At 49.4% G+C, this 19,655-nt stretch overlaps 9 protein-coding genes across 9 annotated transcripts; 4 read left to right on the top strand and 5 right to left on the bottom strand.

Moving 5' to 3' along the window:
• Window positions 1-4: 4 nt before the first annotated feature.
• I303_104104 (uncharacterized protein) lies at window positions 5-1,583 on the bottom strand (the record flags this gene model as incomplete). The annotated part of the gene is made up of 5 exons (XM_018407433.1): window positions 5-126; window positions 195-213; window positions 276-534; window positions 598-1,093; window positions 1,148-1,583. The coding sequence occupies 5 exons, from the start codon at window positions 1,581-1,583 to the stop codon at window positions 5-7; spliced, it is 1,332 nt and encodes a 443-aa protein (XP_018264241.1).
• A 1,423-nt stretch (window positions 1,584-3,006) lies between these two features.
• Window positions 3,007-5,102, top strand: I303_104103 (uncharacterized protein; the record flags this gene model as incomplete). The annotated part of the gene is made up of 7 exons (XM_065968906.1): window positions 3,007-3,161; window positions 3,225-3,616; window positions 3,685-3,706; window positions 3,778-4,031; window positions 4,118-4,410; window positions 4,476-4,975; window positions 5,048-5,102. 7 exons carry the CDS (start codon window positions 3,007-3,009, stop codon window positions 5,100-5,102), a joined length of 1,671 nt encoding a protein of 556 aa, XP_065824978.1.
• A 103-nt stretch (window positions 5,103-5,205) lies between these two features.
• I303_104102 (uncharacterized protein) lies at window positions 5,206-5,797 on the bottom strand (the record flags this gene model as incomplete). The annotated part of the gene is made up of 4 exons (XM_065968905.1): window positions 5,206-5,367; window positions 5,434-5,448; window positions 5,527-5,582; window positions 5,662-5,797. 4 exons carry the CDS (start codon window positions 5,795-5,797, stop codon window positions 5,206-5,208), a joined length of 369 nt encoding a protein of 122 aa, XP_065824977.1.
• A 509-nt stretch (window positions 5,798-6,306) lies between these two features.
• On the top strand, window positions 6,307-7,599 carry I303_104101 (uncharacterized protein; the record flags this gene model as incomplete). Its single annotated transcript, XM_018407430.1, has 5 exons — window positions 6,307-6,585; window positions 6,718-6,938; window positions 7,064-7,255; window positions 7,310-7,393; window positions 7,470-7,599. 5 exons carry the CDS (start codon window positions 6,307-6,309, stop codon window positions 7,597-7,599), a joined length of 906 nt encoding a protein of 301 aa, XP_018264238.1.
• A 1,227-nt stretch (window positions 7,600-8,826) lies between these two features.
• On the bottom strand, window positions 8,827-9,464 carry I303_104100 (uncharacterized protein; the record flags this gene model as incomplete). The annotated part of the gene is made up of 2 exons (XM_065968904.1): window positions 8,827-8,993; window positions 9,116-9,464. 2 exons carry the CDS (start codon window positions 9,462-9,464, stop codon window positions 8,827-8,829), a joined length of 516 nt encoding a protein of 171 aa, XP_065824976.1.
• Window positions 9,465-10,680: 1,216 nt separating this feature from the next.
• I303_104099 (uncharacterized protein) lies at window positions 10,681-12,665 on the bottom strand (the record flags this gene model as incomplete). Its single annotated transcript, XM_065968903.1, has 9 exons — window positions 10,681-11,096; window positions 11,148-11,207; window positions 11,264-11,309; window positions 11,361-11,434; window positions 11,482-11,736; window positions 11,796-12,156; window positions 12,222-12,342; window positions 12,398-12,537; window positions 12,663-12,665. 9 exons carry the CDS (start codon window positions 12,663-12,665, stop codon window positions 10,681-10,683), a joined length of 1,476 nt encoding a protein of 491 aa, XP_065824975.1.
• A 387-nt stretch (window positions 12,666-13,052) lies between these two features.
• Window positions 13,053-14,823, top strand: I303_104098 (uncharacterized protein; the record flags this gene model as incomplete). The annotated part of the gene is made up of 4 exons (XM_018407426.1): window positions 13,053-13,187; window positions 13,247-13,434; window positions 13,489-13,819; window positions 13,879-14,823. The coding sequence occupies 4 exons, from the start codon at window positions 13,053-13,055 to the stop codon at window positions 14,821-14,823; spliced, it is 1,599 nt and encodes a 532-aa protein (XP_018264234.1).
• Window positions 14,824-15,346: 523 nt separating this feature from the next.
• I303_104097 (uncharacterized protein) lies at window positions 15,347-17,242 on the bottom strand (the record flags this gene model as incomplete). The annotated part of the gene is made up of 7 exons (XM_018407425.1): window positions 15,347-15,578; window positions 15,639-15,713; window positions 15,764-15,882; window positions 15,939-16,209; window positions 16,274-16,566; window positions 16,619-16,894; window positions 16,955-17,242. 7 exons carry the CDS (start codon window positions 17,240-17,242, stop codon window positions 15,347-15,349), a joined length of 1,554 nt encoding a protein of 517 aa, XP_018264233.1.
• A 628-nt stretch (window positions 17,243-17,870) lies between these two features.
• Window positions 17,871-19,437, top strand: I303_104096 (chlorophyll synthesis pathway protein BchC; the record flags this gene model as incomplete). Its single annotated transcript, XM_018407424.1, has 8 exons — window positions 17,871-18,010; window positions 18,071-18,131; window positions 18,185-18,207; window positions 18,283-18,297; window positions 18,349-18,546; window positions 18,606-18,677; window positions 18,730-19,099; window positions 19,159-19,437. 8 exons carry the CDS (start codon window positions 17,871-17,873, stop codon window positions 19,435-19,437), a joined length of 1,158 nt encoding a protein of 385 aa, XP_018264232.1.
• Between the last annotated feature and the right edge of the window lie 218 nt (window positions 19,438-19,655).

Here is a 19,655-nt window from a genome sequence, read left to right as displayed (position 1 = left end):
CAACTTATGAGTCTTTTCTTTCTCCAGTCCATTGTCTGATCAGAGCTCTCCCATAATCCTCGCAGTTAGGCAATCGATTGACCGTGTGTATATGACACTTTGCAGGTGAGGTGTTTGTTAGAAAGACTATTGACGAATCGGCGTCAGCAAAGTCATTGGAACCAAATGTCTGCATCAAGAATACCGCGACTTACTCCCGCAATGGAAATCGAACTGCCCGAATAGACTGCCTATTAGCTTTCCACTAGTGCGCTGACAATGGAAGCAATGCTCACCTCGCAGAAAGTCACAGGAGAATGGATGCGGAAATAGTATGGATCGCCCAGACCAAACTTCCCGATCCAGGCAAAATATGTCTCTTCCTCGTGTTCCTTGATGCGATCCATTTTGTACTTGAGAGGTCCTTCGGGCAAGTATGTGTTGAAAGCTTGTATTATCGCATAAACCTCTTCTTTCTGCTCCTGAGTGAATCTGCTTATGGGACATCCTTCGAATGGCACAATACGATTATCTTGATGAGCACCTCCGAGATGTCTACAGCGCGATCTTTCAATCAGCGCAAATAATGGGATTGATGTAGGCGTCGACACATCCTACCTCTCATCAAAGGGATTCCATCGATCCTGCGCGAGGCCGTGTTGACAGTCCATACCTTCGTTCAGCTGTGCTATTTGCTGATTCTCCGAGGACAGTTCTCGCATCAAGTTTAAACCTCGAACTTCTTCTTGGCTGAATAACCTCAAACCGGCGTGTTCCCCTACATCGATCCTGTCGGGTTCTGCACCCATGAAGGTAGGTCCTATGACCATTCGACGACCGACGAAGCAGACCGCCAAACATAGATGGTGTCCGAAAAATGTATAGCCCCAGGGATCTGTCAGGCTGGGCCGGCGGGTTGTTGGTGGCAAAAAGAGGCGGAAGTTGTATGAATGCTTGTTGAGGACTGCCAATCCGTTCACCAGCTGTCCCAGAAAGTGATTGGTCAAGGTGCAACCCAGAGCTTTGCGATATCCATCAGACGATAATGATGCTTCAAGTACGCCATGCACCAGCTCTTGTATGTTGGAGCTGACCTCATCAAGTCTCAATCCCCCTGGACCCGCGTCAGCTACGCGTACCCGTCCTGTCACGAACTTTCAAGGCTCACCTTGATTGACGTACAGCTCTGGGTTTGACCAAGCTCGGAATTCATCGTCTATAGCGACATCTCCTTTGATTACGGAGGCTTTCAGGTCTGCCGATAAAACACCCAGCAGCTTGTCCACTGCCTCGACGGCTTGCTCCACTGGAGCGCCTTCGTCCTGCTGATAGTGGAATACAGATGGATCGGGATTACCATCTGCGGAGAAACCCTTGTACGGCCGTTCGATATTCTTGATGTCCAGTCTTTCTATCAACCATGCTGGAGCAGGTACTTTCCGACGCGATTCGCACCACGACGTCGAGGTATGGTTGCTGATTCCGGCTATCCGGGGGTGATCTGAATTCGGCAGGATATCACGGAATGATACGGTTGCCTCTGTTCGGGGAGTTGAGGGGTCATCCTGAAGTACAAAACCTGAATTGATCGGAGCCGAGATCATAGTGTCGCGTTGGTCTATGAGTGCAATGGTATGAGACTTTTCTACGACGGGACCTGATGGCTATGATAAAAGGCTGGTCGTGAAATGGAAGTCGCATTGGGACCATATCGACAATCTTTGGCTATTTGACTATTTGAAGTGCGTTTTTAATGGATGAAATGCTTCATCCAGTGTGAGCCATTTCCTGTACATGCGATCGTGGAGCACCTCATCGAGAGAAAGCCGGTCCCACCGCTCGAATTCCCCGCAGGCGGGCAATTCCCCATACCCGTTTGCAATGGAGTTATATCAAACAAAGTATGTGAAAGATGGGGCTGGGAAAATACTGCGGTTTTACGAGACTCCAATGCCATGACGAGTGAAGACAGCATCCCGGGACGCTATGATTTGAGATACAGGAAGGAGTCAGACCCTTTACTCGTAAGGGACGACAGATGAAAATGCGCATGGTGATGGAAAGCTAAAAAGGCAGGCGACTCATTCCAACGAAAACTTGCGCGCCTTGAAAGGAGTTAGTGTGACTACCTTGTCAGATGACCCCCTCTGAGGATTCATCTGGTCTCATCAATGATAAATGTGACATATCCGCCCGCTGCAATTGATGGGAACTACAGCAGCCAGAGCTAGAGTACGAAGGCCGGGCAGTCGTATGGATTCCGGGAGTCTGAACATTCATTACCAACTGTGCGGGAATGGCTCGGTGAATAGATGAACGCCTTTCGTCGGAGGAATTGACGTTCGTGTCCAGCAAGATACAAGGACGGATGGTACGAAGAATCATGGTCATGTCCCCTACAGCAGAGAGTTCCGCCGCACTCAGCCGAGCTATCACTCAGAATCCACTCTCAGCGTGCTTATCCTTCTGTCTTGTGATGCATATATAGAATATAGAGCTGATTATTTTGATGACCTCCCAGTAAAATCAGCTGTTTGGCTTGTCGTTCAGCGAAGGTGAGCCAAGGCTGAATACTACTTTTACCTATGCATGCTGTTGTCTTGCCTGCTGACATTCGACCGTTGACGTCGATCGTCTGATAGCGCAAATGTCATACCTCTGATGTACGCTCCCGGTGTACTCGATGCATAAACCACGACATACGGTGTGAATACGCCAAGCACCAACGCGGTCGGAAGAAGAAAAGTCAATTGACTGAATCAAGCTTAACCCCTACGCATCCCGCCATACCCCTCAACAGGACGGCCAATGGACCTGCCTTTGACGAATCCATAGACACACACGTAGAATCCAGGTCAGATACTCTACCGCATCCATCGGATTCAGCTTCCATTGATAGAACGGATGTGCAATCTAAGGATGATCTGAATATACACTTCTCTCATGTGATTCCGCAGGAAGGGGATTCAGCTGGTAAGAGATGCCATTTTTTGCGTGTTTGACTACAGGCAGGACTGATTCTGCGAGATGGACTTAGGGTCCCCGGTCGGAGGAATCACACAGTATCCTGTCCCATTCCCTCAAGATGACCCATTACTTTTACATCACCTCCGCTCAGGTTGCCCTGATCCCGTCAAGGCTGGGTTGATGAGTGACGCTGATGCGGACGGGATGTTCGATTTGTACGTGTAGCATCTTCGTTCCTTGGTCATTTCGTCGAGCCAGCTGACCGCCGAGTGTGACAGCTATTTCCAGCATCTCAACGCCATTCTCGCCATACTCGATCCCAACCTTCACTCAGCCAACTACTGCCGTCAAAAGTCAACACTGCTATATTCTTCCGTCCTCACCGTCACAACCAAGGTCGTACGGCCCAAAATATACGCCAGATGTATGATGCTCACCAACAAGTTAGTCGGACAAGCGGTGGAATTTGGCCTATGCTCCGTTCACATCGTTCAAGCCTTAAACCTATTGCATCATTGGAAGAAATCGGACGATCATACTAGCTGGCGAAGAATGGGGTATGCTATCCGCATGGCTCAGGAGCTGAGACTAGATATTAAAAGCAGTCGTCCGCTGCCATCGGAAGATCTGATAGCTAGGGAGATGCTCAACAAGGAGAGGGCTTGGCTGAGTGAGTACTGGCTAAATATCTCTCCCAAGAAACCAAATTCTAAAAGATGACTGACGCTATGCGAGCAGATCTGATCATAGCTGATTATCAGTGCGTGCGAAATGTTTAAACTCGGCAAACCCTAACGTCGGCGATGTGCTGATCGGACGTGTCTGCGGTAGCCTCGCTATTCACCACTCTCTTCCCCGCATGATACATACTCAGGATGTAGACGACCCAGCTGATTGGGTTGCCGACCACCCGCGATTCGCCATACCTGGAGAGTCCTCATTGGGCCCTTTGATCACATTCAGTAGGATGTGCAGGTTCTACGCAGACAATTTAGATACAAAGAATAGGGAATCGGAGACAAGGACTCTACACTGGCTGGAAGTAGAATGGGCTAGGTGGAGAAACCGATGGCTGGCCAACAACGGTGCGTTAGTAAGGCGTCGTCCATATCGAGCAGAATTCTTAGATCTTCCTACGGGCAGATCCTGCTGACAACGTCTTGTCTTGCAGAGCGTTTTCAATTTACCCAATCACAACTTGCTACCTTCCGCCTCTGCGATGCATATTTCTGCTTCCACATCGCCGAATACCGTCTGCTTGCAACTGCGCGGCACAATCACACGAAGGATCACATTGATCTGAACCGACCCAGCGCCCTTTCTTCCGCTTTCTCAAAATCGGTTGAAGCTGCTCTGGGTATAGCAATTGTCATTCAGAAGGATCTCGCTCCTTATGGTTTCTTGCCGTATTGTTTCTACCTTACATGGGTGGCGATGGCAGTCACTGCGATATGGCTAGTAAAGGTACGCAGACCGTTTCCCACGATCTTTGCCTGGTCGAGCATGCTAGCTGATACACCGCAAGATAGAATATAGCACCAATGAGCCAAGAGGATCGAGTCAGGGTGATCGGCCTGCTTACGGAGGTCCAGTTCTCGATTGAAGAAGCATCCCGCTCTTCCGATGACATGGCAGCCTACACCAATCGCTTGCTGAAGCATTTGTTGAATGGAGTGTCCCCGGAGTGGCAACTAGCATCATTTCTCAGCAACTCAGAAGTCCCTCAGGATTCACAGCAGATCTCGGAGACGTCGGTCGCATCTATGGTAGCAGCGCCAGAATGGACCGCCCCTACTGCGGCTATGTGGGAGCCCTTCAGTGCTCAAGACATAATTCAGAACCAGCTCTGGAGCCAACATACCAACGCTGAACCATCTTTGCATCCCTTGAACTTGCTCGAAACCGGCCGAAACGGACCATCTCAGCAAGCTCAACAAGATGAAGCAATGCCAGGCTCGCAAGCGGACATTCCTGCTGTACCAAATGAAGTTGGGGGCTTTCTCTTCCCCACCGACGATGACGATTTTTGGTACGTCTTCAAACATGAGGCAGATCTCATGACTTACGACGCAATCAGCAGCTGATCCACTGTCTTCCCCAGGAGAAGTCTGTTCCCTCTCATCGACACAGGGACAAACTCATCTTTACCTGGCTGAACCGCGGTTCTGCGGACCGCAATTTACTGCTGGCGACGACTGCGATTTTGCAGTATTGTAGTTTTCGTGTTGTATATGTATCAATGCATTTCTGTCTCATCCCCTATTTCTGTTCCATGATTTCATCGATCCGTTCCATCAGGTACTGCACAATGCCCTCCGGGCCGACTTGCACTTGTAATCCTGTCGGGATTCCGTGAGTTTTGATTCCGGGAATGGTATCCCTAGCAATCTTTTGGATCTCCTGCTGCTGCTCTGGAGTCCACTGAGAAGACGAACACAGGACGAATTCGTAAGCCTGTGTACCCTAGACAACATCTTGCTAGCTCACCATTGATGCGCAGAACTGAGGAACAAAACATGTCAATCAAGAGGTTCTGCCTTCACGGAATTGTTTGGCCGAACATGGCTTCCAGACACTCACTAGTATGCCTGGAGCTGGCTGTATAGACTTCAGAAGAGGTTTAACGCCTTCTATGGCTATGACATGAGCAATCATCAGCGATAGTCATGTTATCGAGTACCAATCATGAACAATCCGCATTCCGCTTCCACTTACTGGTAGTATTTCCCGCATGCACGATATTGTATCTGTCTTTGACATTCTCGATCACAGCGCCAATGACTTTCTTCGCCCGGTCGGGGGCAGTATTGACTGAGACCAGGTTGATAAGTGATTTCGACGACGAAGACATGGTACATGTATTTCTGGGAACGCCATCAATCGATTTTTGACGAATAATGTTCCAAAGTAATCTGGATGATCGGAGCGACATGATGCAGCACATGTATTGATATTACATGGTCTGTGTGGACCGAACGGCCCACAAGAGATTTTAATCGTCACCTGCGACACAGGAATAGTCGCACGACGCGCCTGCGGGGGTGACTTGAAGATTAACGGTAAATCGCCGCAAGTGAAAGAGAACAATGTTGACCGATGCGGCGTAATCATTCGCATCGGTTCGGGAAGGTCTTTAAGTAAGCGGTCTTTTACGGTGTACAAAACAAGGAATCGCAAAGTTGGCAGGATCAAAACCATAGGTATAATTTGTATCTCGTTGGACAACTGCTTGTACTGGCTGTTGGATCGTCAGAGAGTGATATGCTCCTTCTCGCACCGTCAAAATCACACATTTACCTCGCCTCTCGTTTCAAAGCCTTTCAAATTAATTCCCGAGTCCAGACACAGAGGATTAGGACGATGGCTTCTTTCACGAGATTGGTCCGCTTCATACCAAAGTCATCTTCCGACGACATCAATGCCAAATCCGACTCTGATGCTCTTATAGGAGAGCCTGTGGATCTAGAGGTGGACGTAGGTACAGCAGCGTACGAAACGAAACCGGTCGAAGTGCATGTGTACTCGGGGCTGTCAGTTTTGAAACCGGGACAGAAGACGGGTCGGAAAGAGTTTGTTGGACGATTGTTGAGTCCTCTGGCTCAAATGGAGGTTGGTACCATAAGATGTGTCGGACTAAACGTGAGTTCTCTCACACCATCTTGACCTATCGTCGGAGTTCCTCGATCGGATGGTCCGACTCGGACCCCTGCGACACTGTGACAGAAATCTCAATATCGATCATACCGAAGAATTACTGACGCGTCTCGCCAGTATCTCAATCACGCCAAGGAGGTCAATTTGCCCATACCAGACATCCCGACCTTGTTCATGAAGCCCTCTACCGCCCTAGCAGATCCCTACCCTGCCCTGACAGTCATTCCTGAGGCATTCGTAGGCGATGACGCCGCGGATTTTGAGTCCGAAGTCGCCTTAGTCATTGGGAAAGCAGCCAAGAACGTCTCAGAAGCGCAAGCTTTGGACTATTTACTCGGGTAAGTGCAAACCCGATCGGGCTAGCAGGCATTATATTCTTTTGCAGCTGGACACAAGCGCTCGTCATGGTCTTATCGTCTTATCTTCTTGCAATCCGCTGACCACTTATTGCGCCTTGATTCAGGATAACGGCTGCGAACGATATCTCATCGAGAAAGGCACAGTTTGCGCAATCGCAGTGGTGTTATTCCAAATCTTTCGACGGTGCATGTCCACTAGGCCCCGCATTGGTACACGCAGCTCACATACGAGATCTGGCAGAGATCAGGATAACTGGTACGCTCAACGGAGCAAAAGTACAGGACAGCAAGCTCGAGTAAGTCGTCATTGGGTTGATCTGACGCTGTACGTTGACTGAGATATTACTCAGTGACCTCATTTTCTCCATTCCGAAGATCATATCATTCTTATCCCAGGGAACAACTTTGCAACCTGGAACAGTGATCATCACAGGGTACGTTACGATGGGCTGCAGGGACAGCGGTAATGATATGCTCAGGGTTACTGACGGATCATTTCATCAACGATAGTACCCCGGCCGGAGTGGGATGGTCAGCAGATCCCAAGATAACTCTGCACCATGGAGATGAGTTCCGAGTCAGTGTTTCACACGGAGTTGGAACGTTGATCAGTCGGATAGTCGAGGGAGGACGTTCGTAAAACCTCAGCATCGCGAGTGACTTGTTGTAGTATCTGGTCATTTTTGCCATTCTGTGCTGTTTCATCAGCCCTGTCCAGTGATCATGTCCGGCAATCTCATGTACTGTATATCTGTGAGCGCAGATCAGACATTGCGGCGACTAGTGGCGAGAATTGGCCGTTATTCTCCGCAAAGCACGCAGGTAGAGGGTGTTGGGGAATGGTTATTCTCATGCGTTATATAAGATCCTGTAGTGCCATCGAAGGATGAATACATTCAGCAGGTGCAAACGGTGACTCGCCAAGAAAAGCCGAATTGTTCAATAAGTGACCAGACACCGAAGATTATAAAGTCTCCCTCATGCCCTTGTACGTCTGCGTATGTCCGGATCTCGCAGGATCGCTTTCAAATCGTCGGAAAGCTAGAGCTGCACACCTTGAGATGGGACAGAGAGACAGAAGAGAGGGGAGGATTGGTAAGTTCGATGGTAGACAGACGCACTCGATGATAAAGTCTCGGATCACTGATCTCAGCATACATTGAATACTTGACATAGTTTTCGGCAGAGCATACACAGACGACACCATTGATCCTCGCGAAGACAAGGTTGGATCGAACGCACCTGATGGACTGATATCGCCGTACACTAGGGGATCCACGATGATATACAGATACCCATCGATTGACCTGGCTTGGCAACGGCTCCGTAACGATCCATATTGGTTGCAGGACGTATGGGACAGAGAAAAGGTCATGCTGTACGAGCTAGCCCCTGGCCCTGAAGACGAGACGCTGAAGATGGTATAGCTTCTAAATAGAACCCTAGCCGAAGTATGTGATGTACTGAAACTTGAAAGGACATCGCCTTATTGGGTCACTCTAGCTGCTCAGCATATGCTGCGTAAGAACTCGGCGTAATATTGCAATCATGGACCTGTCAGATCTAGTGTACAACTGCATGCGCTTGACATATAGGTGAATTGGGAACACGAATATCTATTTGAGGGTATCATCCGGTCCCCAAGCCTCACCTAGTCCTTTTTAAACAGACTGACAGGATCGACGATCCGAATGAACAGTGTATCCTGAGACGCAAGATTCCACTGCTTGGATCAGCGAAGGCCCTCGGCGATTTCAGACTCACCTATGCATTGAGACCGGCTACAGCGTACTCTATCGACCCCTTCGATCATCGCGCAATCTATTGCCTTTGGATCGTATGCACAGGCTCCGCACGCTGCTACTTGTCAGCCGGAACGAGCAGTTAGTTCAGCGTAGTACTCACCATTGAGATTTGAAGAAGTATCCACGCAACCCAGTCTCCCCCTTCCTATCGGACAGTACGACTCATTCGGCAGACAGCTCAACGCTAGATCTGCTTGCGCCCGCCGACGTCGAGCACCGGTTGGTTGGACTGGATCCGAGTAGCCAGCTGTGAAGTCATTTTCGATGGTATACACGGTGGGTTTTACTCCCATAGACATGATAATTGCCCCTGTCTCGAGTCAGCTCTATCGTCGCACCAACGAGACTCACAATCGGCATTCCCAGTCTTGGCAGCCTGCGCTATTGATCCTAATGTCTGACTACACTGCGAGTATAGACTTCCTGTTGAATCGAAGGCCGGAGCCGGACAACTGTATGTCGCTCCATTGGCATCCATCAGATAAATCTTGTTGACCGGTACTTTGCTCGGAGATGTACAGGATGTAGCATCGTAAGTGTAGGTGGAATTGTAGAAGTGCGTTGTATCGTCAGTCGACCACACGGGATTGGCTTCATAACTGATGAGCTCGATGGAAACCGCACATGCTTGAATCTGTGCTCGCGTTTGAGCGTACACGACATTAGCCGAGCAGATGAGAATCGACCAGAAGAAGAACATGATTAGAAGAAAGGTCTGGGAGGTGTGACTGACTTGCAATCGAGGGGTATTCCTGTTCCTTCTTCTTCAGACGGGTATATCTTATGTATCAGTCGGCTGGATTATAGAAAGCGATCAAATTCTGGGCTAAAGCGATCTACGCAGCAGATTTTACATGTTGCTAACGATTTCAGCCACAACAGCTGATCCGATTAGCACATGTGGACACGCAACGAAAGAAGCATCTTGTAGGACGTCAATAACGATTCAGTGTAGAATCATAGCGACTCAAGCCGTGACCAAAAATCATTCGAAGATCGCGGATCGTTCCTGCCGCGAGCTCGTGTACGCTGATCTACCGCCCGCTTGAGCAGAGGATTGGCTAAGCGTTGGTAGCTGGAATCAAACCTTGACGTTATCTCAGGAGCATGTCTAAGGTTGCGGATCGGAAGCGCTGCGCACGTTTACGAAATTCCTCCGCCCAAACAAGCCGTCGAAACAACATCGCTATGCTTCTAGCTTTGAAGCTTATAAAAGAACGCTACCGGATAAAAGAGCGATTCCAGTTCCTTGGACAGCAGGAGCAAAGCGTGCAACGTGGGACAGTGCCGTGACTTTTGACCTGAAATGCCGTGATTTGCGGCACCTTTACGCTATTCCATTGCCGAGTTTGTACCCATCAGACGGATGGGATTGTCACCGTAAAGGGTAATGGCGCGAGCATACCAGACTAGGTTCAAGCCGCATCTCGTTGCACAAGTGTAGAGAAGGAACGACTTCCAACGCAAGTTGCATGAGAGGAATGCACTTGAAGTCGAGGTTATGATTCCGGTCCGGGATAAAGCCTGGAATCAGCTACCCTGATTCCGGTAGTCACTCCATTCAGCTTACATTTTCTGTCTATGCATTGAGCAGACCGGAGTCAGACTAAGAGAGCGCAACTCGCGAAAGGAATTCAGCAAATCATGTTCCCTCCTGAGAACCGAGAGATTTCGCTGTCTCAAAACGCCTTTCGGCTCGTGGCTGCCTCGCCATTGATCTCGTACATACGCATTGTTTCCCACACATTCAGTCCGCATTGCAAACCTGGGTAGGAGATTGTTGCCCATGCATACCACCGCTTCGGGCGATTCAAGCAGACAGACGTGTCCGCTTCGCTTTCTGTTTCTATCCATGGAAATCATAGTCGCAGGTAGTTTGTCCGTCACAAGCTTCAGTGTGCATTCCAGGGGTATCACTAGACAGCTTGAACGTAATAGATCCAATCGTGATCATCAGATCCAGCAGATGGTGGAACGACTTCGATCTTCTCCCGTTTGACCTCTCCATCAGGGACTTCCTGTCCAGTCCTCGGGTTGAACCATACCGCTTCGAGCTTTGCACCAGCAAGTCCGGTCGTATCTAGAATGAAATTGCGGCCCATCGGTGTGTACACTGCGAGCCACTTTCCACCGGTGTCCCTTGTACCGGAAATCACCTGTGCGTCTTTCCCATCGTAATCATCCACATCGCTCGGTCGGTCAAAGGTATCAGATAGGATGATCGATTGGTCTGGGATGCGATTGAAGAAGGTGGGCCTGGAAGTGATCCACTTGGTGATGAAAGACACATAAGTCGCACCAGGAAGATCGAGCTCATCGAACCAATTGGCCGCTGGGTATCTCCATCAGCGATCTTCGACTGGGTTTGGAAGGCAGTGCATACCTGAGACAGTGCGGTGAGGAATTGGAGGATGCGATGTGGATTCCAAATTGTTCATTTGCCCTGCACACGCGTTTTCAGCTTGGAAAACATCGTCAGAAGACACGTTGCACACTCACAGACAGAATTCACACCATAAGTCACTCCTGCAGCTCCAGCGAAGACCTAATCGCAACAGATCAGAAAATATTCATTCTGAGGCTTCGTTCAACTCACTGCTTGCCAAGCCCCTTGACGGATATTGCTTGCTTTCCATTGCTCTTTTGCAGGATCAAAGTTGTAATGGGTGCCTGTTCTCGTTGTCAGTATTCCGCTTCGTATTGCATTGAGTACTCACTTTCATAATGCGGCTCAAGATCTATCACTGGCCGCAGGCTCTTGTCCTCGGTTGACCTTGCATACATCTCTCTGACCAAGTCGACACTATCCTGTGCGTGAAACCAGTTCAACGTGCCGATACTGGGATCGCTCAGAGGCGGGTACTTGTAGCAACATGTATGTCCAGATTGTATACCGTCGATTGTAAGCCACTTCGAGTGAGGGAAGAGGTGCGAAGCATATGGTAGGGGAGTGTCAGGGAGCCAGCTCGCCGCTGTTTGATGCTCATCAGTACCAGCATCTCATCGAGTGGACTTGACCCATAAAACTCACTCGGATGAAAGGCAATGAAAGATGAAGATCCATCGTGTCTGTGTTCCGCTTCTCCAGCTATTATCCCCTCTGCGAACGCTTCAAAAACCGGCCCATAGTCGATCACTTTGATCCCAGATCCCCGTGTAGGCTTTCCTTCTCTGGCGTTGAAAGACGCGTCGTCGAACCAATATCTGTGCACATCTCCTCCATTCAAGTAAGGCAAGAAAGGATATCTTCGCCCACTGAACTCTCCGAAGGCTTTGGCAGCGTCAACATTGTCGAAATAGTGGTCGATCCGGTGATACACTCCGGCTACATAATTGCCCCACACAGGCTGTATAGCAACACGGATGCCTACACTCGCAGCGTAGTCAATGACCTAGGGGATTTTCGTTGCCTTTCAGCATTTCCCAAGGGTCCTACTAGCTTCTCAGACACACTCACCCAGTCCACATAGTCAAAGTACTTCTCGTTAGGTCGAAAGACATCTGGATAGTACTTGTCACCAACAGCATTCTTAGGATGAAATGGCCATTCGCCCTTTCGATTCGGTAAAGTCACGCCGCTGCGCCATTCAAGTTAGCTTACATCTTTCAGGCGATGTTAGACATGCGGCTCACCCGTGCTCGGCAAACAAAACCGCGAAGATGACATTGAACCCTTGCTGGGCTCTTTTGCTTAGATACAACTTCACCTCGTCTTCTTCGAGTCGGTGAAATATCTCCCATGCTGTATCCGCTTGCCAAAAGAAAGGTTCATTCTACAATGTCAGCGAAGGTCAGTCGTCGTCGGACTCACCTCGGGACCAGAGACCAGATGTCTCCCGTTTTTGTGGACACGAATCTCAAGTTTTTTTGAACGAGCAAGTTGATCTATCGTTCTCACCATGATTGATGTATGCTTTTGACCTTTGAATCGACGCGTGACATGATGTCAGTTTCCCACGCGCATAGCTATATGTACTTCACAAGATGGCGGACCGGACTTTACCGGTTCTGGCTTGGCAGCGGCAGACAACTGAATAGGCTGAAGCGCTGCACAGGCTGATTGGGTCAGGATTTTCCGGAAGTCACATGTAACTTCCGGAGCGATAGCATGTCCCAGGGATCTGGCTTTCGGGATTGTCCATGGAAATTTAGACCACAACGATGAATGTTGAACCGATCTTCCTACATATAAAGGACGAGGGGGTTCTCCACAACATGGCCCCATCTGTCCCCAGAACTGGATCTTCGAACCTTAAACTTGACACCAAGGTAAAAGCATATCATCAACATGGGCTTCAAGCAGACTGCGCTGTACCAGGATATGACACCTGTGCTGCTCTTCGCGGCAGTGTTTTCATCCATGGGTGCATTCACCTTCGGGTACGACAACAATTGGTGGGGCGGGGTGATGGGCTCTCGTCATGTGAGTTTGTTCGAGAGATCTTCCAGGTCGCAGCTCACACGACAAGTATCGTCCTCCAGTTCAATCTGACCTTTGGTAGCGGTACCAAAGTCGAGAATGGAGTCACGATCAAGTGGATGAATGCCAACGATCAAAGTGCGGGTACTGCGCTAGGTACCGCCGGTATTATGATTGGCTGTATGATCGCTCCGTTCATCAACGAGAAATACGGTCGAAAGGCTTCCTTCATGTCACTCGCTGTTATCGCGTAAGTTTACTTCACCGACTTGAGCTATCTGAAGCTAATCTTTCAATTCATTAGTATCGTTGGATCGATCATCATGGCCTGCTCGACTGTCAAATCAAGCTTCTGGATGTTGGTGGCTGGTAAAATCATCGTAAACTCCTCTGTCGGTATCGCTTCCGCCGTCACTGGGGTCTATCAATCGGAGTGTGCTCCACACCGGATCAGAGGAGCTTTGACGAACGCATACACCGTCTTCAACAATACGGGAACTCTTTTGGCGAACATTGTCATGTTTGGCGTCCACGCCAAAACCAACTCGTCTGTTTGGCTGGTCCCGATCGGTTTACAATTCCTCTTTCCTATCATTATATTAGTGGTCACACCTTTCCTTCCGGAATCACCAAGAGTAAGTCCTCAGTGTGACAGATCGACGTCATTGGACCCATGCTGACGATTCACCAACAGTGGCTGGTAGGCCAGGGTCGAAACGAAGAGGCATTCACGCAGCTGCGACGCCTTCGAGGTAGAAAGTTGTCTGATCAGGACCTAAACGACCAGCTGCAGGAAGTGATTGACTCTTTGGCGCACGAGAGAGAAAATCAATCCAGGTACGGATGGTTGCAGATCTTCCGAGGTCAAGATCTCAGGCGAACCTTGGTGGCTTGCGGTATGCTTTGTCTTCAACAGGGTCAAGGTATATCTTTCACCAACAACTACCTCAACATCACGATGCTCAATCTCGGATTCACGAACACCTACGAGCTTCTCGTTGCCCTCTACACCGCTAAACTCGTGATCACTTTCCTTGGGTTCTACCTTCCCGATCGAATCGGTCGACGACCAATGGTCCTGTTCGGCTCCTGCTTCATGGGATCCTGCATGTTCATTATGGCAGCTGTCGCCTCCGCTACCAACAACAAACCCACCGGATCTCTTGGCAGTCTCACACTCGCGGCTATCTTCATCTGGGTCCTGACCTACTCACCCACCTGGGGTGCGCTACCTTGGACAATTGCGGCTGAGATTAGTAGTCAACAGCTTCGAGCCAAAACCCTTGCCGTCGCAGCTTGGGCTGGTTATGCTGTCGGCCTGATCAACAACCTTGTTGTTCCGTACATTCAACAAGCTCAATATGGAAATCTGCAAGGTCAAATCACTTACATCTTCGGAGGCTTCTCGATTGCCGCTATCGTCTTCAGTTACTTCTTCGTACCAGAACTCAAAGGCCGAACGCTCGAAGATCTCGACATGCTTTACGAGGCCAATGTCCCCGCTCGAAAATTCGGAAAGTTCGACCTTACCGCTCTTAAGGCAGAGCGAGCGGCTCAGAACCCACACGATCGAGCGGAGAAGGATGGCAGCATCTATCACGAAGATGATGTTCGAAGACAAGAGACCTCCTTGCAATAGGCGCTGTATTCCGGCCAAGGCCGCGAAAGAGTCACGAGGGGGAAGATTTTCAAAGCGTCACTGTGAGGATATGCAACTTCGTATTCAGGGATGGGGTGTTCAGGTGTTCAGTGGAGTTCGGGCAGTAGGGATCGACGATTTCATTTTACCGCGATGTAGTCATAAAGAATGCATTGTGCTGTGCATGATCACTCAGATTTGGGCGGATTTTCTGGACAGCCGTCAAAAGTGTCTAGAATGACAACGCTTCAGTGGCGTCTCGCACTGAGTGCGATTGCCAGGGACTTGCAAGGAACTATATTACCTGTCAAACGTTGTCCCACACAGGATGTTATGGAATGTATCTGGAGTCTCGCCTTGCCTCCATCTTCTTGCAACTCATGGGAGAATGTAACGCCTCGACGCTCGTCCTTGGGGGGCTGTGTCGGCAAGGCTTGTCATCGCTACAGAATGGTGGAGTTACGAATGACAAATTGCATTAAGCGATATGCATGCGATATAAGTTGGTTCTGGTGAAGCTTTTCTACTCCAGATCGTTGGCTCCGGGTGGAGGAGACGGATCGACGTGCTCTCGGTGCGCCTTCTCACCCGTTTCCAAGTCTGTCGGATTTCCAGAGCCATCAATGGGTTTTAACCTTCTCAAGGACGCTTTGACCGCGTCTGCTTCCAGGAAAAGGTAATCAATCTCCTCAAGCGAGAGATTGGTCGTTTCAGGGTAGAAGAAATACACAGTAGGCACGAAGATGAAGTTGGTACTGAACATAGCTGACCATCAGCCAAATCGCTGTACTACGGTTGCAACGAATGGTACTCACGCCATGAATATCAGATAGGCTTTCCACTTGATATTGTTGATTATTGTAGGTGTGATCATTACAACGAAGAAATTCCTTTGCTCTGGATTCAGCATAATGCGGCTGAGAGGAATTGCGCGACTCACCACAGCCAGTTTGCAGAAATGCCGATCGCTGTCCCTTTCGCTCGAACGTGCAAAGGAAGGATCTCTGGTACATATGCCCATGGAACGCAGTTGCCCGTTGCTCCGAAGATCAACATGTACTGACGCAAGAGAAGATAGTCAGAATCAAATCCTTCTTCATGGCTACTCGACTCACCGAAAAGAAGAAGGCGACACTAGCAGTACTTGTGGCGTGGGCCAAAGAAGCCTCCGCATCGGCAAAACTCAGCAATACGGCTATGAGCAGCATCGATACCGCGCATCCAAAAGAGCCCCACATCATTGGTCTTCTCCTGCCCATCTGATCAAGGTATAGGGCGGGGAGGAAGGAGCCGATCAAGAACATCGCATTGATCGCTCCACCAAGGATGAGGGACAGGTTTCGGTCCAGGCCAACGTTCAGCTGGAGGACAGTGGTGACGTAGTACCTATCAGGGTGACAGTCAGTCTCGTTGTAGTATGTATGAGTTTCTAGCAGCAAGCTAGACTTACACAACGAGGTTTATACCGGACACTTGCTGCATGAACATGGCTCCATACGCCAGCAGCACGCGTTGGCCAGTTCGAACGTCATCTCTCTTGAGAAGCTGACTCCACTTATACTCGCCGTGCTCCTGCTCAAGCTGAAGAGCCCCCAGTATGTCGGCTTGCTCCTTTTGTATCTTCTCATCATCTGGGGAACGGTCATAAACGTCGCAGAGAACCTTGAGGGCTTCTTCGTTTCTACCGTGTGCATACAGGTATCGCGGTGATTCAGGAAGACCAAAGACCAGTATAACCACCGCCTGCCATCAGATCAGCTCTGACCGTGGAACGGCTGGTATTGAACAAACCTACTACGGCGAATACCATTTGGAATGCAATGGGAAGCCTCCAGGCGATTGCACCTCCCTTGAAGTTCATGCCGTAGTCGAACCAGTAAGCTATTTCGATTCCTACACCGACAAATAATGGTTCACTCGAAACGAGTCGGCCTCGCTTGTCGGCTTCGCATAGCTCGGATTGATAAGTTGGGACTGTCGATGTCTCGATACCTGTGCCTATACCAGTGATGAAACGAGCAACCATCATATGTGGTACCGAGAAAGCGGTCGTCTGAAGGACAGCTCCCACCTATTTTAACATGTTGTCAGACTCTTCAGACAGAGGAGTCCATCGTAGTCACGAGCTCACAATAATGAAAGCCATTGCCAGCCACATACTTCGTCTTCTGCCAAGCGTTTCACATACGAAGAAAGCCAGAATACAACCCGAAAAGCAGCCGAGGTTGTAGATAGAAACGATGATCCCCTCCAAGCCTGGATTTGGGTGTCCGAAAGTGTCGAGGAAGTGCTCATTGCCAACAATACCGGAGAAGACACCTTGATCGTACCCAAAGAGCACAAATGCCAGCTGACATGATATCGTGATGGCAACTTGAAGTGATAGCCCTCGGCCGAAGAGATTGAACTGAGATTTCATCGTGTATTCGGATTGATTCATTTGATGGAACAATGTCGTTCTGCGAGCATCAATCTAGATTCTGAGAGATTAAGTCTTTGTAGCCAAGCTCTTCAAGCTATATATAGATATTTTGAACTCCTGTCTGTATCACTACTGCGCAGGGACGGACAATACAGAGGAGGTATCTCCCTTGCTAAAGCAAATGCACCGCCGGCATGATGGTTGTTCATATGCCGGCTTCGCAGCCAGGTGAGTGACCTCCGCTATCGCAACTAATGTTTGTGCGTATGGCGTAGCTGCTGATTTACCACCAAAATCACGCTAGTGCATGACAGGCTGTTGCAGGATCCCCGTGGATAGGGCATAGAGCCCCGGAATGGCTCCGGAAAGCGGTTGTTTTCGGCTTCTGACCGGAAAATGATGTGTTAGCCGGGAAGAGAGGATAGTACGGGTGACCAAATATCGAGTGAATGATCTCCGGATATGCCTACATTGTGCATTCACGATGTCTACTCCGTTCACGAACAGGTGTGCACTCGCAAGATATTCAGAATGTGCTCTACGCTTCTTATAGATATCATAATGTTCGTTTCTGCAATTCTTTTTGAACTAGATTTCGCTGCTCAGGGGCGCAAAGATCACCATAATGCCTTCTACCATAGATAACACCCCAGAGAAAGTCAACGGTCTTGTCAAGCATCCCAAGAAGACCGCCAATGGCCATGCACCTCTAATTGATGTCAAGTCTAGACCCAACTTAGCGCTCTGGGTCACGAAGGACCACAAGTAAGCATGTCGCTGACGCCATCTTACGCGCGATCAACATGTTGATCAACGCCTTCACAGGATATATCAGAAGGAGGAATCCTACCCCGCTTGCGGGCCAGAAGAATGTGTCATACATGTTGTGAGTAATTATGCTCTGCTTCAAATACACAATGATGACACCTGCGACATCAGAAAGCAACGGGTATATGTGGATCGTGAGTACATACCTACACGCGGAATTCTGCAGTCCAATCACAGTAAAGCTGGGAGCTGACAGCGCTTGAAATCAGGGAGATACACTTCTGGTAGGTGTAATCTTCGTCCTCACTCTGGGCTATAGCTCACAGCTGGTGCAGGAAGACGGGTCGAATAGGAGATTGTTGCGTCACTCATGATATAATACTAGGACACGAGTCTAGTGGTCAAATTCTGGAAGTTGGATCATCTGTCCGAGATCTCCAGGTAGGAGATAGGGTATCGATCGAGCCCGGAGTAGCATGCTGGGAATGCGATATGTGCGTCCGAGGTCGATACAATCTGTGTCCTAAAGTGGTGTGAGTCAGCAGTCTTTCTTTTCTCACAGCCCCCGAAGCATAGCTTAATCGTCCTGTAGCTTTTCTGGAACTCCTCCTTCGGACGGAACTATGAGAAGATTTGTTGCGCATCCTGCTCGTTTCCTTCACAAGTGAGTCATGACAAGTGAGGTCGTCGATCGTTCGGCTCAACACCTGGCGCAGGATCCCCGACAACATGTCATACGCGACTGGTGCGCTGATAGAGCCTTTGTCCGTGGCCTACAACGCTATCCGACGTGCTTCGCCATACCTCGGTCAGCCGATTGTAATCTGCGGGGCAGGTCCGATAGGCTTGGCAGCTGCGCTTTGCGCTCGTGCTGCAGGCGCATCTCCGATTGTCATCACCGATCTGGAACAAAATCGCTTGGATCAAGCTTATTCGATGGGGTTCAGGAAGACACTCAAGATTGAACTTGGTTGGGACAGGCTGACAACGGCTGCAAAGATCAGAGAGGTGATGGGTACTGCGTGTCTGCCTCAACTGGCCTTCGAAGCTACTGGTGCTGCCTCGAGCATTAATTCGGCTTGTTATGTGAGTGGGATGACTGTTAATATTATACCTGATTGACGTGCTCATGTTATCATTGATAGGCACTGGAAGATGGAGGTACTCTAGTGCAAATAGGATGTGGTAAACCGGATATCGAGATACCATTGATGTCAATGGGATTCAGGGAGATCAACATTATCACCTCGTTCCGCTATCAACAATCATGGCCTGTGGTCATTCGTCTAGCTGCTGAGGGCGTACTTGGTGATGTTGATGCCTTGATCACTCATACATTCCCGATTGAAGAGACTGTAGATGCCTTTGAGACTTGTGTCGATCGATCTCAGCTGGCCATCAAGGTCCAAATCGTCGACGAGTAAGGTATCAAGGCCTGATTATGGCTGCATAGGGTCATATGTAGATATATGTAGATTCATGGAATGATATCGCTGCAAGAGCAACAGTGTCGTGATGTATAACTACCGCGGAAGTTACTTGTCACCACTAACATTGCCCCATTTGGCAAGTCTGTATGACGACGATCATAAATCTCCTCTCACCCCTTCTCCCTCCCTCCATGACCATGACAGGAGCAACG

This window comes from Kwoniella dejecticola, chromosome 4 (assembly GCF_000512565.2).
Source record: "Kwoniella dejecticola CBS 10117 chromosome 4, complete sequence".
NCBI lineage: Eukaryota > Fungi > Basidiomycota > Tremellomycetes > Tremellales > Cryptococcaceae > Kwoniella > Kwoniella dejecticola.
The sequence above is the reverse complement of the archived record's forward strand: the minus strand, read 5'-3'. Positions and strand labels throughout refer to the sequence as shown.